Genomic DNA, 19,459 nt, shown 5'->3' with positions numbered 1-19,459 from the left:
AGTCTATATACATTGTCATTTTTAATTCCCACAGCAAACCCTCTGGGTGATATTATTATTCCCACTTTACTATATAAGAAATAATTGGGGACAAATGTCACACTTTCACCAACATTTAGCAGCAGTTGTTACTACAGCATACTCACAGGTAAAGGCATTATGTAGTTATTATCTAGACAAGACACAGTATTTTGTTTCCAGGAATAGCAGGTAATACATCATCAGGTTGATTCTCATAATAGGTTTTAACATTTAACATGAAATAAAATCATGTTTAATGCATTTGATTCTATATCCCAAGCTTTCAGAATTTTCTTCCGCAGATGGCCATTGAGGATCTGCTTTGCATTTAAAATTAAGTGTCCACGGTTTTGGATGTCTTTTAATGACACAAATTCTCTCAATCTTTCTCTAGCTCTCGCTTTCCCTGATTTCCTGGACATTTTTCTTGTTGATATAAATTTTCTATGACTTATGAACCCTCACGAGTTTTTGAACATTCTGTAATCTACCTTAGAATTTCTTAGGAATTTGTTTTAATCACCAAAGCATGTTTAGGATTAGATAAGATAAGTTAAAAAACATGAACTAGCCCTGGCTGGTTTGGCTCAGCGGTTAGAGGTTCAGTCCACAGAGACCTTGGTTCGGTTCTGGCTAAGGACACGTACCTCAGTTGCAGTTTGTCCCTGGCCCTGGTTGGGTCATGTGGGAGGCAGCCAATCGATGTGTCCTTTTCACATCAAGGTTTCTCTCTCTCTCTCTTCCTCCCATTCTATCTGAACAAAAAATAGAAAAATGTCCTTGGGTGAGGATAGAAAACAACAACACGTGAACTACAGGAGTTTGTAATGGTTTAATTAACCAGCTGTTACTATAAGTAAATATTCTTGCATTTCTGAGAATGAAGGTTATGGCTTTTCTGTTACTCTAGGTCCCATTTTGGCCCTCTGCATTTTTGTATATGCATAAAAGTGGACTACAGTGTAAAATGTGAGTTTCTTAAAACTTGATAAAATTATCCTGTTAATTAGGATTAGTTGATGAAAAAACTTGAAATAATTAGATTATTAGACATACAGATCTCTGGGAAAAAATGAGATAGTCCAAAAATAGGTTTGGCAATAGGTATAGCAATAATGAATGAGGAGCAATTTTGTATATTAGGAGAACACAGAAATAAAAATTGTTTAAATTGCTGCCCTGGCAGGTGTGCTCAGTGGTTAGAGCATCAGCCCACACACTGAAGGGCTGCAGGTTCAATCTCCAGCCTGCTTCGGGCATATTTGGGAGCCAGCCAATCGATGGGTCTCTCTCACATTAATATCTCACTCTCTTTCTCTCCCTCTTAAAAAAAAAAAAAAAAATCCTTGGGTGAGAATAAACCAACACCAATTTTTTTAATTGCCAAAAATATTAATATATTTGACCATATAAAATCTTTATATGTAAAAATGGCAAGAAAATAAAAGAAATATGTATTTAGGCTCTGCATATCATATCAACTACACCTTTATTCTCTTAACCAATTTAAAAAATTTATTAAAATTGAATAAAAACAAGAAATATTGTGATCAGGCAATCTCTCTCCCTCCGGAATACAGTAAATGTTATTAAAATGAATTTAAAATTTTTAAAGCTTTCAAATGACAAGAAAACGCAAAGTAAGGAAGTAAAGAGCTACACCATCAGGTACTAATTTGGCAAACTTTTGCCAAAGCAGATTATATCTAAATGTTTTGAAACAGATTATATCTAAATGTTTGAGGTTTCAAGAAAATTCTACTCTCTTGCACTGCTGGTGCTAATGCAAATTGGTGCCACCCTTTCGTGGTGGAATTCATGACAACAGTCAATGAAGACGGACTTAGAAAACTGGAGAATGGATGCCTTTTCAGGTACCGTGGGTCACTCTGGTAACTTCGATCTTTAGGAGTATTATCTATTGTTTGATTGTTGAGTATGCATATATTTCATTGTTTTCCTCCTCTTTATGCCTGATGCTCAGATCTTCATCACCTTCTGACAGGAATCACATCTGCTCGATCTTCACTGATTTCTTGCATTGCTGCTGGTCTCTCTGCTAGTTCCCGGGGGGAATGGATACACTCGGCGCCTCCTTTATACGTGTGTGGGAGCTGTTGCAATTAAGAAAAGGTTGTTTTTATTCCCTATCTACAGGCACTGATCCTTGTCAACAACAAAATCAGTAAAATCAGCCCTGGAGCATTTGCACCTTTGGTGAAATTAGAACGACTCTATCTGTCCAAGAATCAGCTGAAGGAACTGCCAGAAAAAATGCCCAAAACTCTTCAGGAGCTGCGTGTCCATGAGAACGAGATCACCAAAGTGCGGAAATCAGTGTTCAACGGGCTGAACCAGATGATCGTCATAGGTACAGATATACTCATAACTCTAAGACCAGGGCTCGAGGTTCACATTGAGAGATTTCAAGGAAGCGTTAGCTGCAGGAAGGTAATGAGCTAGAACTTCCATATCAAGCCTATAGGGCTAGCAGGAGCAGGGCCAGGAGAAATGGGATTTTGAAACTGTACCTTACAGCGTTTTTATTTCTTGTCCTTGGGGATCTGAGGGTGTAGAGAAAGCTAGAGCTAAAGTTACCCTAATGCGTGTGCAAGACGCAGGATGTAATTAAGTAGTGAAGAATTAGAGATATACGGGGATAGATTTTCGTTGTGGGGATCAGTTTTATTCTAAACATCTATAAATTATTTGCTTTAACATGTGTGTTCTAATGTTTTGCACTATGCGCGACAAAAATTGCCATTTTATAATTAGCTTACGAAATGTTGGAATCGAATGATTTTACAACATTTTAATGTATTTTAGGAAAGTAATAGCCCCGTAATAAGTGTAATTTGTAAACACTTGCTTTTATTGATTTCTGGGCAAAGCTGTATAGGCACCTTAAATAATTTTGTTGTTTTTGTTTTTTGCTACTGTTGTTACTATTTTATAAATATTTCTGGGTTTTTTTTTGTTGTTGTTATTTTTTTCAGTGAGGGTCATTTTTACTCCATTTTACTGTTCCTTTGAGGAGCATTACTTTAATTTCTCTTGTTTTTCAGTCGAGATGTTATTGAACCAAATTTCTTTTAAGTTCCTTGTTGAGGTAGGCCCTGCTCTGGCCGTGTCCTAAGACTGTCTTCTAAAAGCTCTGCCCTTGCTGCACCTGCAGAACTGGGCACCAACCCGCTGAAGAGCTCGGGCATCGAGAACGGAGCCTTCCAGGGAATGAAGAAGCTCTCCTACATCCGCATCGCCGACACCAACATCACCGCCATCCCGCAAGGTGATTGAAACGGCTCCAAAGCACTTTGAAAATCCAAATCCAAAGGAGTGGACCCTTAAAGAGATTGTTTGGACATTTGAATGGTGACTCAAGTGGCCAACTTTATTTCTAGTAAATTATTTATCCTCAGAAGTGTTTCTACTGAGGCTGGTGGACCACTGGGCCAGCTAGGCTCATTGTGGAGATAGCCAGGCTCGTCTACCTATAAAGTCTCCTTTAAGATCTAATTTAATGCACAGTGGTTTTATACAATAGAATTGTGATTTCACAAAGAGTACAGTACAGTTATTTTTAAGAAATAGAGTGTCTTAGCAGTGCCTTGTTTAGAGAGAGAGAGAGAAGGAAATACCTCTGAAAATGAACCAATTTTTACTTCCAGTCTCTACTCTCTTAGTGAGTTTGAGTCTGAGGAGTATCCAGTTGTTACTTTCTGAGTGAAAGGATCCACAGTGACCATACTCTTAATTTAATAGAGGCAGTTGTGGGTTCAAGAGTGTGGATTTTGGAGTGCACTTCAGATGGTCACTAATTAGCTCTAGGACTTGGACAAAATATTAAAATCTGTGCCTTGATTTATATACTTGCAAAGTGAAAATAATATTTATATCCATCTCATTGTTTTGTTTTAAAATTAAACACATAATTACAGGGCTATCTGGCATGTAGATAAGTAGTGGATTAATATTACTTAATGCTGTTGATTAAAAATATTTTGAACGCTCATTTTGCTGTGGTAAAGTTCCAAACACAGCAGACAGGACAGTGAATAGGATATACTACCTACCTTCAAGGAGCTTATTTCCTGGAGCAAAGCCAGACAGTTAAGCAGCATCACCACACAGTCATGGGTAAGCTCACTGTGTGAAGGGCTACCCAGGAGAGACGCATGGACACTCTTTGTGAATCACAAAAGGCATCAAATCACCAAAAACAAGTTTCTCTAACTGTCACATTTTCCCTGTCTTGGGTTCTTCAGTCTCACAAAAACCCCCTCTATGGTCTCCAATTTTCCTTTCAATCTGACCCTTCTCAATTGTCTTATTCTTGGACTGGGTAGAACATGTAGCCACTCAGTCACAGAAAACAATGTCCCTTTATTGTACTTCCATAGAAACTTCAACTCTTGTTCTCTCCACAGTCTTTTTGCTACGGATGATGTTTTTATCCGTATGACATATATATATATATATATATATATATATATATATATATATATATATATATATATATATGCCTAAAGCCTTGGAGCTTTAGAAGGGGAAATAGAATGGCTGAAACTTAAGTCCAGATTTTTCCACTACTTCATGATCCAGACGGCTTGCAGTAAGAGCGATCTTTGATGTTGCTGTCCTTATGCATCTTCCTAAATGTCCCTTGGTAACACGTCATCACTTAGTTATCTTCTTTTCTTGACTTTCTCCTGTCCTTCCCTATCCTAGGTGTCCTTTTCTCATCCTGCTCTTATTTACTGAACACTGAATAATATTTAAATCATAGTACCTAAATTTTATTTAGCTCGTCTACCAAGTGCCTTTCATGGATTCTGTTATATGAATCTCAGAACAATCACCTGTTTCATAAATGAGGAATACGAGGCTTAATGAAATGAAGTGAATTGTATCAGTCTTGTAGCTAGAAAGCGGCAGAGCTGGGGTTGCACTGGGCTGACGTCAGAGCCGGTGTGTTTGACCATTTCGCTCTGCTGCATAGTAAGCCCCGTCCCACCCCCAAGCATATTCATACAAATCTAATACGTGAGCCGACTATACTTAGGCTGGGACTCTTCTGCCTGAATGTCACCAACCTTCTGGGAGCCTTACTTTCCACGTTATCTTCCATCACTGATGGAAACAGTTGGTGGAATGGAAGGGAGGGATTATAAATTCACTCTTGAGTGACACCAAGCCGAGTGAGCGGCCTGATTCTGCCTTTTAGTTGCTCTCTGACTTTAAGCTCATTATTTCACATCTCTAAAACCTCAGTTTTGTTACTTATAAAATGGAGGTTATTAATGACCTAGAGCATTGAGAACATTTGTGAAGATCTATAGATGTAAGACGTGTAATGCACTTGCATAGTATTTGGCCCAAGGTAAGCTGGCAATACGTTTTATCATCAAATGAAAACAGAAAAGAAATAAAAAAGTAACTGTAATTTAGGTTCTTTGGCTGAATGCTAGAGTGCCAAAGGCTAATGGTGTTCTTTATAAATTTGACTCTCTCTATTCTATGCAAAGTTTTCCTCCACAGTTAAACTTCCTCCTGGTTATAACTTTCCTTTTGGGAAAATGATATCCCCAAAGGGAGATACTTAGATACTAGGTAAGAATGACAGATGTGATTATAATTGGTATTCTAGAGACATTACATTTAAAAAACATCTTTTCATGGTAATAAGGAAGAAGAGAGATGCATTCCTTGGTTTTTATATCCTCACTTGTTTTACTCATTAAAATAGTTTAAAAACCCACATGTATTTATTCTATGGAGATTCAAGTGGTTGAAATCCCTTATTCCAAGAGTGACTGTGATTTCCTGATACTTCTTCATGAGAATAATGCGATTGTGTTTTCATTTCCTTCCATTAAGGACATGCTCTTTTAACTCCCTTAGGTCATCTGGGAACTTATTACATTCCCTACTTAGTAAGTAGCTAGATAACCTACATTTGTAACTTGCATCTCTGTTTCCTCGTCTATGAAATGGGACAAATGAAAACTAATTTAAATATTGAAAAAATTAAGAAAGCTAAGTTAAGGAAAGTGCCAATCTAAGTGTTTGGCACATAACAGATATTCACTAAGTAGAACTTTTCCTTAGCATGTCTCACATAGAGAAACTAATGTCATTTCAAATCAAATGTGGGTGCACTTTTACAGTGAATAGACAATCTTGACAGAGTTCAATAGGATGCAGTGAAAAATTTAGACCAAACACAACCTGTGGTTTTCTCATTTATGTTCTTAGTGAACAAACAACCAACACTTTCTATTGAGCAGATGCTAGTTCTAAATGCAACCGATTTGCAGTTTGCTTTGTAGCTGGTGCTATTCTTATAAGTGGAACAATATGCTGTTTAAAATGTTATGTAAAAATATAATACCTCTTCCGATGGCAGGAGGAAATGAGAATACAATATTTGAACTTTTATATTTATATCACTGAATTTTTAGAAAGTCTAGCCATTCAAGGAGTAGTATCCAGAGGTTTAGTGGATACTCTGGATCTAAAACGACTTCTCCGGATGCTCTACATATGGCAGATCACTTGACTACAGGCCTCTGCACTCCACATGTATGTAGAAGCTGTCTTGATTTTTAAAGTCCGAGGAAGCATTAGCCGTCTCTAAACACCCATGTTGGACAGGCGTTTGATCTTTTTATGGAAAAGTTGATTAAGAATAAGACCGGTATGTCAATATTTAATGATGATCATTAATGAAATAACTAGTTCACTGTTATGGTATATAATCTCTTTATTCTGATTCAACTGCTCATCCCTTCATTTGAGAGTTATTATCTTTTGTCACTGGTGGTGTTAGCCCATTAGCAAAGGTGTAAGAACCTAATGAGATTCAGGGTTTCACTGCAGTTCTGCAACTGTATCCTAACATTTCCTAGGGTATAAATCTACTACGGGATAAACCCAGTCCATGGTTTTGTTAAATCAATTTAGGAGAAAGGTACAAACATCTCACACTACTTCCCAGAGCATCTATTATTATGAATGAAGGAAAATTAGGAAAAGCAAAACTAATGAACAAGATGAAAAGCAAATCACTTGGAAGTGTATGTGTTTTAGCAAATGGCACATGTCCTCGTTACGTCATTCTGTATTCTGTGATTATGTTTATCTGCTCATTCAACATTTTGTATCCATCTTCCAGGTCTTCCTCCTTCCCTGACTGAATTACATCTCGATGGCAACAAAATCACCAAAGTTGATGCAGCTAGCCTGAAAGGACTGAATAATTTGGCTAAGTAATTATATTCTTTCATGACATTTTATCAGTAAAATAACCAGGTATATTAGTGCCCATGCTCAGAATTAGAAACATGATTAACATTTTTACTGTATACATTTTTACTATTGTTTACAACAACCTCAGACTTTAGATTGCTCAATTATTTCTTATAAAAACTAATGTAACAGTATACTTACTGTAACCAAAAGATTAACCTCCTATTTTATGGATACCCTGTTGTTGTTAGATTAAGATATTTCTTATTAAAAGGTATTTATTAATTAAATCAGTATGTTTATTCAACAGGTTATAATTTAGTTGCATTGGAGGTTAAACAAATTATAACAGTGCCCAGCATTTGAAAATACATTAAACTGAAGGCTACCAGGATATAGAAATATTGGGCATCCTACACCACATTATTGAGTTAGAATGGTTATGATGAGATTCTCTAATTCTTATTATGAAGAGATTAAAATGTGTCTGGACATTTAATGTAGTATAAAAACATTATTTTTAGTGTCTGGCCTTTCTTAATTTTCTCTTTTCCTTATAAATGATCACTAGTGCCTGTCTTGCTGTCTGACCTAACTTCAATCTTCCTGTATTTACAATCTGGCTAAATAATGAGAGGAAGAGAGCGCTGGAAAACTCATTCGGTTGTCTTCAAGGAACACGTTTGTTCTCAACCCACACATATTGCTGAATGTTTTTACAGAGAAGCGTGACATTATGCCAAATCGGCTCACTCCTCTTTTTGTATATGAATTTCATGATAGATAAATACATATAAAATATTCAATTCATGTTTGAGAACTGCCTCGAACCAGATGGGTATATAATGCAACTTGCCCATTTCTGTGGATATTTCTCAGTGACCCAGGGGATGGTGAGAGCTGAAGACAAACACATGCCTATGACAATAGCTACAAAGCATCACCCTGGTGTGTCTCAAATGATAAGAAATCCTTTATCTATAGCTATTGCAACTGCAGCTTCTAATGTAGAGAGTATTTTCCAAATAGCATTATGCATCACCCACTGTTCTTTGTTTATTTGATCCCTCTAGCTTCAGAAAAATGTTGGAAGGTAAATTGTATTGCTTATTGTGCAGAATGAAGACAGCCATTATTATTGGATTATTATTTGGAGTAGTAGGAGACTACCAATAGTCTAATGTTCTAAATATGGTGAATCATTCATAATACTTGTGCTTTTTTAGTAAGAAAAAATGTTCTGTACTGAAAATGGTACAGATATTTTGAGATTCTGCACTTTAATATCAACATCGTTATGGTTTGTATCAACTAGAAAGAAGCCCAAAGAGCTAATAAACTTTGAAAAGATCGATAGAAGTGAGGATTTCTGTTTAAATGGATTTGAATTCCATTCATTAAATTAGAGCAGATTGCCTCATTGGCAAAGCAAACTTTCCTAACTCTTAAATATATCAAACAATTTTTTTTTTTTTTGGGGGGGGGATCTAGTCCAGAAAAAAATTTGTCTGTTAAACCATCAAATGCTCGTGTTGTTTGCTTTTCATTGATGTTGGAACATGAGAAGTATTTTGGTGCTGAAAAATCAAACTGTGAAAATAAGAAGAAAGTAGCCACTGATCACAGAACATTGTTGCAGGGCGAATATTCCAATTACTTGTGGGGAACAGTGTGGGGGGAAATGGTGTGTGTCCCTCTGCAAAAAGAAAAATATAAATATATTTTCAGGCAGACTTCCCTTTTATTATACACACACATATCTATATCTATATCTATATCTATATCTATATATCTATATCTATATCTATATCTATATCTATATCTATATCTATATCTATCTATATCATCTATCTATATCCATATCCATATATCATTATATTATCATCTCTCTTGCAAGGTGAATAAGTAAATTATTTAAAAATCAAGGTTTTCTTGAATAAATCATTAGGAATATTATATTCCAAGAAATGTATTAGCCCAAAATGGATACGGGGCTTGGAATGTTATAAGAAATAGGAGACTTGATTCTGAATAAAAAACAAACAAACAAACAAACAAACAAAAACAAGAAAATAAAAGGAAAAAAAAGAAAGACCAGAAACAAGATCTGAATGCCTAAAACTAAGGGAGATGCAAAATATTCTGAGTCAAGATGCCAGGTTAAGAATCTATAGCTAAAATAAACCAACTCTGCTAATTAGTACCTAAAATCAGTACGATGTAATTTCACTTATTTCAAATACCAAGTCATGGTTAAAATTTGGGAGACTTTGGTTCCCTTAGCCAGTGTCTAAATCTTAAAAGGCCTCAGTGGTCAGTACTAACTGAAACCAAGCTGAAACCATCCTATAAAATGGGCCCAAGTCTCTTTCACTGCATTTGAAGAAACCTAATGGTTTCTTACTCGTGTTCTCTCTTGGAGCTTTCTGGCTCTCTTCCGTATCTTCTTGTCTCATCCTTAGAGATCTAGGTCAAGATCTAGGGATGTTGGCACCAGGTACATTCTGACAGCAACAGATGGTCATTGATGAACTCTTTCAAACTAGTGCAAGATGCTAATTACGTTAATCTTTTTGAAAGCCAGGTTTATTGACTCATTAAAGCCTTGTAGCTTTTATTCCTAACAAATTTATGTAATAAATATACAATTGCTTAATTTCCAAAGTAACAAAATGATAGTGGTATTTCTTTTATTTGTCTCCCAAATGAATTCACTACATTCATTATATATAGAAATCAAGTCAACAGCTATTCATTGATGATTGATTTCAAGCTCTGTGTTAGTATTGAATATACCAAAAGACAGTCACTCTTCTCAAGGACTGACACACAGGTACACAGTCCCTTGAGTTTTACAGGAGGGTGACAGCAGAATGCTTGCTATATGAGCATCTACCAGAGGTACTGATTCAGTCTGGTACTGACAGAGGAATTTTAAAGAGGTTACTCTAAGCTGTAAGAACAAGTGGGCTTGGTCCAAGTTCAGCAAGCTTGGGAAAAGCACTCCAGGCAGAGGGAAGAGTAAGTGCAAAAATGAAAAATGTCCTTTTCTATTGATTGACATGGTTTATCACATACCTATAAGAAGGCATCATGGGTGGTGTATGACCTTGAATTCTCTTTTCTGTTGCAGGCTGGGACTGGGCTTCAACAGCATCTCTGCTGTTGACAATGGCTCTCTGGCCAACACTCCTCATTTGAGAGAACTTCACTTGAACAACAATGAGCTTATCAAAGTGCCTGCTGGGCTGGCAGAACATAAGTACATCCAGGTAATGCAGTGCCGCTTACTATTGTGAATAATATCTAGCGAGCAGACCCTCTTTACTGGGGTGCTAGGAGGTGGGAAGCTCTGCTTAGAAATCATTTTTTATTAATTCCCACCTGAGGATATTCTTCCATTGATTATTTTTTAAATAGAGTAGAAGGGAGGGAGGGGGGGAGGGAGGGAGGGGGAGAGAGAGAGAGAGAGAGAGAGAGAGAGAGAGAGAGAGAGAGACATCAAGGTAAGAGACACTCATCGATTGGTTGCCTCAGGACCCCAACCAGGACCAAGATTGAACCCACAACCCAGGCACATGCCCTTGACAGAATCAAACCTGAGACTCTTCAGTCCATTAGTCAGTGCTCTAACCACTGAACAACTGGCCAGGGCTGCAGAGAGATATTTTTAATGTTTCCACATAAATAGTCATTCTAGTTTTATAAAGTGTAGGTTTAAATGATTAAATTTTTAATAATTAGGATTCTTGTCTTGAACTTATAATGATGCTTGCCTCCAGAATGTACTATATTTTATGAGGCAGCATACTTTCAAGTCACAGATCAGTGTAATAAATACATACTGGTCAGAAAAGATGATATCATCTGTGATGCATAGATATGGAATAAAATTATAGTTATAACTCCTAGCTTCAACAAATGTCAGACTGTTCGAAAGGGAATGTTTATCTAGCAGCATGACTGAATTAACTTTATATAAATTTGAAAGAATTTCAAGTTCACATACATTTGAAAGTTCACATACATTTGAAAGAATTGGAAAGTATGGTTCAATGGCCCACTGTGGTAATAGAGCTTTGCAGTCTGCAGATCCTTAAATGGAAGACATGTTTCTTAGTTGAAATAATGATAATGATTTCATATGTAGCAATGTAAGACTTCCATTGTTACTTGAGGAAATAAACACGTTATTCAAATTACATAACTTTTTATAAATTCAGTGATGAGGACAACTACAGATTATACATATTTGCTTATTCTATCTAAATTTTTGGCTTTTTAAAGGTCATGTTTATTATGTATTTATTTTGTTGTTAATCCTCACTAGAGGACATTCTTCCATTGATTTTAGACAGAGTGGAAGGGAAGGAGGGAGGGAGGGAGAGAGAGAAACATACCCATGTGAGAGAGACACATTGGTTGGATGTCTCCTGAATGACCCAGATCAGGACCTGAGATCAAACCTGCAACCCAGGCACATGCCCTTGACCAGGAATCGAACCTGTGACCCTTTGGTCTTCAGGCCAATTATCTAATGGCTGAGCCAAACAGGCCAGGGCTTAAAGGTCATATTTAAATTGTTTCAGAGATTTACATAAATACTTAGTTCAACCATGGTGATTCAGAAACTATACCTTGACACTGACACTATGTTATATGTAAAATTATTTTATAAAGTTGCCCTTTTCGTAATCTGGTATCTCAACTTTATTGCTTAGGGTTCAAGATAGGTTCATCTTTTACTCTGCTCTCAAAAATATCAATAAATTACTGATTTTTTAATTGAGTGTGACAAAAACTTCAAATTAAATTGATATATCACAATTTTCATTATTTTTGCTAATTCTTATTTAGGGGGTCTTTGATGATGGTAAAGAAATGAGTAAGCAGGTCTGAAGCCATAAGCAAAACCAGGTCTCTTGGAAGACCTAATAAAAATAGTTATCATTTTTACTATTAAAATTTTAGTTGGTGGTGAGTTTTGTTTTTGTTTTTATTTTTAGATCTCAGAATAATCATTTTCACCTTTTGTTAGCTCTTTTTCAAATGTTAGTCTGAATGCATTTTTGAGTTCATAAAATCAGTTTCATGGGTCCTTTAGAAACATTTATGAAGTGTGATGGGACGGGTTGGGATGGAGAAGAATAAATTTAATATAAAAGGAAAAATCACCTATAATGCTAAGTATTTTTAAATTTGTTTCATATGCACAGATTTATATATACTAAACTTCATTATATAGTATGTTTCATATTGTGGATCATAGAAGAAAAAATAGGAAACATTTTAGTTTGAAATCTGTTGAATATCAGCAAATCTCATGGATTTTCACACAAGGTCCCGCATTCAGAAGGGTCTCACCCTTGGTTTCCATATCTCATTGGCTATACATGTACTCATTTTGCCTCTCTTTCTACAGACCAGAGGGACTTCAACTAATCTATTTTCTTTTCTCTAGTATATAGCTCAATTATTTAAAGCAAAATTATATAGTTCAACATCACCACAATCCAGCTACAGAACATTTCTTTTACCCTCAAAATATAACCTTATTAATTTCTAGTCAGTTCTTAATCTTATCCCCAGACACAGGGAATCATTAATCTTCTTTCTGTCTCTATGGATTTGCCATGATTTTTCATATCTAATTGACTATCAATATAATTATATTGATTATATAAATATAATCATAACAATGTATGGCTTTGGTACCTGGCTTTTTAAACATATCATAATAACTTTAGGACATCTGCATCATAGCATTTATTAGAAGTTCGTTCATGTTTATTGGTAAAGGGAATTCCATTATATGGGTATGCCACAATTTCTTTGCTAGCGCTACACCTTTGATTACTGTAGCTTTTGATTATGTTTTGAAATTGAGAATGAGGGTCCTCTAACTTTGTTCTTAGATTTCAGAATTCTTTTGGCTATTTATTTGCCTATCCATGTAATTTTCAAAACAACTTGTCCCTTTCTGCTAAAGTAGCCTGCTAGAACTTTGATACGGATTGTGTTGAATCTTTAGGTCAATTAGGGGAGAATTTTTATCTTGATAATATTGACTCTTCCAATGAACAAGCATGTAATATCTTTTTTATCTTCTTTAATTTTTACAATAATGCTTTATAATTTTAGGGTAAAAGTGTTATAATTCTTTTATTAATTCATTTCTTTTTTTAAGTTCTTGATTCTGTTGTGAATGAATTGTTACCTTAATTTAATTTTGAATTGTTCATTGCTAGTATACAGAAATTCAATTGATTTTTGTATATTGATCTTCTATCTTAATACTGTACTGAAATTGTTTGGGGTTGCAGTTAGTTTTTATGTATTCCTTTGGACATTCTATATTTAAGATCATGTCATTTGCACATAAAGATAGTTCTAATTATTTTTTATCTAAATTCTTTTAATATTTTTTTCTCGCTTCATTAAAATGGGTAGAATTGCTAGTGCAATGTTGAGTAGAAGAGATAAAATTAGAAACCTTTGCCTTGTTTCTTATTTTAAGAGGGGGTTGGACAATCAATTAAACCAATTTTACATTTCTGAGATAAACTGTGCTCGGTCTTAGTCATGAAGTACAGTGATTTTACATATTGTGAGATACAGTTTTCTAATAATAGGTTGTTAAAGTGTTTTGGTCTATACTCATATGAGATATTAGAATATAGTTTTCTTGTGATGAGTTTTGTCTGTCTTTAATATTAGAAAATATTGACCTCCTGGAATGAGTTGAGAATCTACTTTCCTTTTAACAGAAACTAATGCTTGCTTTATATCTTCATATTTTCATCTCTAACTTTCGATACCAGCCATAAACTCTCAGCAAACAACTCTCCCCTTTTTTGGTAATCACTGCTAGGGAGTGTAGAATAGTAAATGACTACAAGAAATTCTCAGAATTTGAGAATCACAAAATAAAAGTATTCACAGGTATTGTTTTGATTTTAATATCCCTTGTTCCTCTTTCTATATGACATCTATTGTTCTCCTTATAAACCCTTTCTCAGACAAGGCCCTTGTCACCAACAATTGAGTATGGGTGTTCTGGTAGATAGAACAGTATTTCAAGTCAATTATTTTAAGGGAGCACCTCACAGATTTTGGAGCTTTCTTCAGCTATTGTTGTCTTAGCATTATATTCTAGCCTTGGTTTTATGCTTGTATCATCAAATTATTTATTGCTCTTCAGAATTCACATCTGCATAATGGAAGTAAGAAGCTCATTTCTAAAGTCCCTTTTGTCTTATATTTAGTGTCACTAAGGAAATCTATGAACATATTACCATTATCTTAAACATAACCATGTATATATTTCAGAAAAAGTTTTGATGAGCTATAACATTATATTCATAGAGTATAATTTGTAACAGAATAAATTTTTGTTAAAACTTTCTTGGTATATTTATTCTAATTGCAGTGACACTCAAGTATTTCTTAGAGTTTGTGATTCCTTATTTTTATTTCAATACTGTATAACCCCTTTTTCTTTACTATATATTACTTCCTCATTTTATATAATTTAATTGAAAAGTTTATCATTTGTCTTTGCCCTGAAAATATAATACTCCATGTAGACACAATTTATGTAACCATGAATCCATTCATTTATTTAACATATATTTATTGACTATATTTATTCAATGCCTACCTACTCTTTTCTACTAGTTACTGTAAATACCGTAATGAATAAAACAGAAGAGGTTTTTCTACCAATGAAGCTTTTTTATTCTACAGGAGGAAGACAGACAACAAACAAAAATATAATATGTTATATAGTGATACTTCCAATAAAGAAAAATAAAGAAGTGTAATTGAGAGAGAGAATAGTAGAATAGGATGTTCAGGTAAAACGTTTCAGCTATGCAAAAATGAATGACATGAGGAAGTAAGCCTGGCAGCCATCTTGCAGAACATTATTCCATGTGGAGGGAACAGTGTGTGCCAACTTGAGGAGGAACCATGCTTTGTGAGTGAGAGGAGAAGCAAGTAGGCCAGGGCGGTTGGATTGAACAGTGGGGGAAGGGAGGTCAGAGCAGAAGGATGTCAGATCACGTAGGATCACGTAGGATTTGGAGACCGTTGAACTTTGGATTTTACTCTGCATGACATGGGAAGACAGTGAAATATTGAGACAAAGAACATATGTCTTGGCTTAAATTTGAAAATAATTGCTCTGTGAACTAAAAAGAAAGAGCAGACTCTAGGAAGGCAAAAAAGGAAGAACTTCAGTAATAGACGATAACGGCAGCTTGGAAACGGATCTGGGAGTAGATTTTGGGGAAAGAACTGGATTATATGAGTCTTTTAAAGTTTGGGCTGGCAGGATTTGTTAACAGTTGAACAGAGAGTATAAGAGAAAGGAAGGAGAAAGGATAATGACAATATTCTTAGTGTAAGCATCTGAGAGATTGAGATGCCATAGACCAAAATAAGGAGAGAAAGAAAGAGAAAAACAAGTTTTTAAAGGAAGAGAGAAATGAAAAGTTTGGTTTGAGAAGTATTACACTAGTTGAACTAAAGAATGAAAATACTGAAAAAGAGTAAAGTATTGACACAAGGGGCCTCCGCATATTCAAAGGAAAATAATTATTTTCCGTTATTTCATGTTGCAGGTTGTCTACCTTCATAACAACAATATCTCTGCAGTTGGATCTAATGACTTCTGCCCACCTGGATACAACACCAAAAAGGCTTCGTATTCGGGAGTGAGCCTTTTCAGCAACCCAGTTCAGTACTGGGAGATCCAGCCATCCACCTTCCGATGCATCTACGTGCGCTCAGCCATTCAGCTCGGAAACTTCAAGTAACTCCCACGAAAGCCCTCACTTTTCTAACCTGGCAAAATCCCATTAAAAAAGAAAAAAGAAAATGAAAGCTAGATACTGAAATCCTAACAGCAATGTGGATGTTTTTCCCACATGACTTATTAAGCATAAAGCCAAATATGCAGTTTAAATAATTGCCTACAATAAAAAAAAATGTTTTGCCTGCCATTTCGAGATCCTTTTTTGAAGCTTTCTGTTGATGTTAACTGAGCTATTGCAGATTTCTTCTTTCACTCGATGTAAAATTTGGAGAAAATATGTGTGTCCAAAATTTAGTAAAGCTTTTCTCTTTTTTTTTTTAATTTTCAGGAGATCTTAAATTTAAAAAGTATCAATCTTCTGTAACTCATAGGATGGTTAGTACATTTGACGTAACGTCAAAAGTCAAACCCTAGCTTTGTATTAACCCCATTATTACTGGGAAGGCCTCAGTTGAATATGTAAATTCAATATAGGCTCTGTAAAATTTTTTGCTGTCATTATTTTGAAAAAAATAAACTCACAAGTTCACATTCAGAGTCACTATTGTATAAAAGTGTAATTGGAAATCTTCCCTAAACTTAATTTTCTGAAAAGAGCAGGTGTTGCTTTCTTGATATAAACAGCACATTGTTTCAAGTCCTTAGATATTTCGTCTGCTCCTGTCCTCTAACATGTGTGTATCGTAACTCACATTGTTTATATTCAGTGTTAAGCTGATAAAGAACTAAAGTGACTTTTTCTGAAAATGGATATTTACAGTGACTACGATACTAAATCGGTTTTAATACTATCACGTGTATAATTAGGCCGCTCACCTGAACATTTCTATAATTACCAGATGTATTAGAAATATATATTTTTTTTGCATTGAGTTAAACCTTCCTTCGATTTTAGAATGTTTTCTGCAGGATTTAGGAACAACTGTCAAAGCAGACCATTCAACAAGCCTGGGAATGGGCTGATTTACAAAGAGTAAATATTTATGAAAAAGTGTATTTACACCATCAGCATCTAATAAGTAAACATGCGAAGGCAGTTCATTTCTTCTACAACATTGGATGTTTCATGGTTGTAAATCCTGAAAAGCAAACCCAAACCGATTTAAACTGTAAAGAGAAATACAAAATAGTGCCGCTGTTCGGCGAGCCTTCAGCTGGAGTTTGTTCAGAGTTCTAGCTGAGTTTCTCTGTGGTCCTTTCAGCTCTGCCTTCCTTCCTCATATTTCCAGCTGGCTTCTCTTGTGGTTCCAAAATAGAGGTCTCCCCTATTATTTATCCCATCCAGAACACAAAGAAATATTAGTGCAGTGTTTCCAGGAAAAGTCATGAGATGCTCTCCGATTATTCATACCAGTGTCACAACCTTGTAGAGTCAATGGGTACATGTTGTTGCTCTCGTTTTGTAGAAGAGTGAACTGAAGTTAGTAGAAATAACTTTTCCGTAGTGAAATACCTGGAAATACCTGGCAACAGAACTTTTTCTTTTTCCTTTGTGTGAGGCAAGTTCAGGTAGAGAATGGAATTTACCCCAGAGAATTCACATGAAGATCATGTAATGAAGGGATTTTTATAGGGTGTGAGAGGGTTGATTGCATTAAACAAGGGGTTGTGAGACACCCAGAGACTGGCAGTGGTGGAAAGCCATTCCCAACACATAGCTGAATGAACAGGAAAGAAACTGAGTTTCTGGAGCCAAGTGAGATGACAGCATGGAGACTTGTCATGCCCAAGGAGCTGTGTTACTGGAGGAACCCAACTTCTACAAGAGGGGAGGTACTGAAGCAGGGCATCTTTCTCTCCTAATACCGACCCTCCCAGTGTTCAAGCCTAGAGGAAAGACAACCATCAAAGACAGCAGGTAGAGGAAGTCTTCTCCTGGAGCAGGGCCGTGAAGAGAGGACAGTGGATCTGGTCGGCACCTGGGGAATCACTAGCCCAGGCACCTTAGTTACAGCTGTAGGATGATTGAACAGATTCCACGAGATAAACACTATTAACCTCAGATAAGCATTACGTTCACATATGTTATGCCAGCACATTTTCTGAACCACAATTATTTTGACCTTTTTTTTTTTGCATTGATCAGAGGTGCTAATAAATAAAAAAGTATATATTTGATGAAATTCTGTCAAATGATTAGCTGAATCTGATTTTCCATTATTAAAGTCAGGCTATTTTTACAATGGCTTTGACTAAAGCAGAGTTTAATATGGTTCATGTTAAAAATCAAAGGGTAAACAGAAAACTTACACTCTTCAATATTAAGGGGTGGTCAGTTATGTATTACATATAAATTTGGCAGAAAACAAAAATAATATTTGGTAATTATGAGAACTGAAGCATAGATCTCTAAGCTGTTGCATTTAAAGTTGTATTTTTCTTTTCATCAGTTAGTGCCTGAAATATACAAAGCTTTGTATAATCTATTAAATTTAACTGGACTTTCATGAAGAGATCATGTTGGTGATATTTATTCATAATCTTGTATCAGGCAGTAACTGGGAGAGGTTATTGATTTAGCACATTCATTCATTCATTCATTCACTAAATAAACTAGACATGAAGTAACTTCTAATAGAAAATGTAAACAACAAAAACAAATATTTGTTTCTGGAATTTATTCAGTGCTCACAAATTGCCAGCTTCTGTGCTAGGCTCTTTTTTTTTTTTTTTAATCATATGTATTTATTTATCAGAAAAACCCTATAAGAATATATTATTCCCATTTCATAGACGATGAAACTGAGACATATAGAAAATTTGGAGTCAGCATTGTAACCTTGTTGTGTGCTGACCCAGTTAGGCTTGGCCTTTGTTTTTGCAATAGTTTATTCAATTCATAGCATTGTCAAAATCGAAGGTCGCAGTCTTGACCACTAAGAAGGGAATCTGTCCATGGTTCGTAGCAGTTCCTCAGCATAGTGTTAATAGGTGAGGGTCTTGAGGTTCAGGTGCCATAAAGATAACTGTTCTTTCACTGAATATTGTGTTTTAACTCTATGTACAGTATCTCATTTAATTCTTAAAATAGCCCTATGAGCCATGTATGGTTATTTAATATCCCTTTTACAGAGGAGCAAATGAAGCCCCAGAGAGGTCAAGTAATTTTCCCTTGGATACACAGCGTATAAGTAAGAAAAACAGACCTTCCATCACTTCCATTGCCTTCTGCTACTTCAGAAAAAATAAATGAAGCATCAATGAACATTCACGGTATCTTCCATTTCTTTAAAATATTGTGCAGGGTTATAAAATAATGGGTAATCCCACCAGTCAAAATTAGTGTTGTTATATTTCAAAAATGATGCATTTGTTCATAACAAATAGAAAATATTCTACAACAGCACTGTTTAATTTTGAAAATATTCTATA

General features: G+C 35.4%; 1 protein-coding gene across 2 annotated transcripts in view; it reads left to right on the top strand.

Moving 5' to 3' along the window:
- DCN (decorin) overlaps positions 1-16,628 on the top strand; it is a 40,624-nt gene extending 23,996 nt beyond the window's left edge. For both annotated transcript variants that reach the window (XM_036251679.1, XM_036251680.1), the window contains exons 4-8: positions 2,179-2,392; positions 3,197-3,310; positions 7,196-7,289; positions 10,403-10,541; positions 15,894-16,628. In XM_036251679.1, the coding sequence (XP_036107572.1) occupies positions 2,179-2,392; positions 3,197-3,310; positions 7,196-7,289; positions 10,403-10,541; positions 15,894-16,088 (756 nt within the window). In that variant the 3' untranslated portion in view covers positions 16,089-16,628. The remainder of the gene's footprint in view (positions 1-2,178; positions 2,393-3,196; positions 3,311-7,195; positions 7,290-10,402; positions 10,542-15,893) is intronic.
- Positions 16,629-19,459: the final 2,831 nt, after the last annotated feature.

Source organism: Molossus molossus, unplaced genomic scaffold (genome assembly GCF_014108415.1).
Source record: "Molossus molossus isolate mMolMol1 unplaced genomic scaffold, mMolMol1.p scaffold_m16_p_10, whole genome shotgun sequence".
In the NCBI taxonomy this organism is placed as follows: Eukaryota; Metazoa; Chordata; class Mammalia; order Chiroptera; family Molossidae; genus Molossus; species Molossus molossus.
The sequence above is the reverse complement of the archived record's forward strand: the minus strand, read 5'-3'. Positions and strand labels throughout refer to the sequence as shown.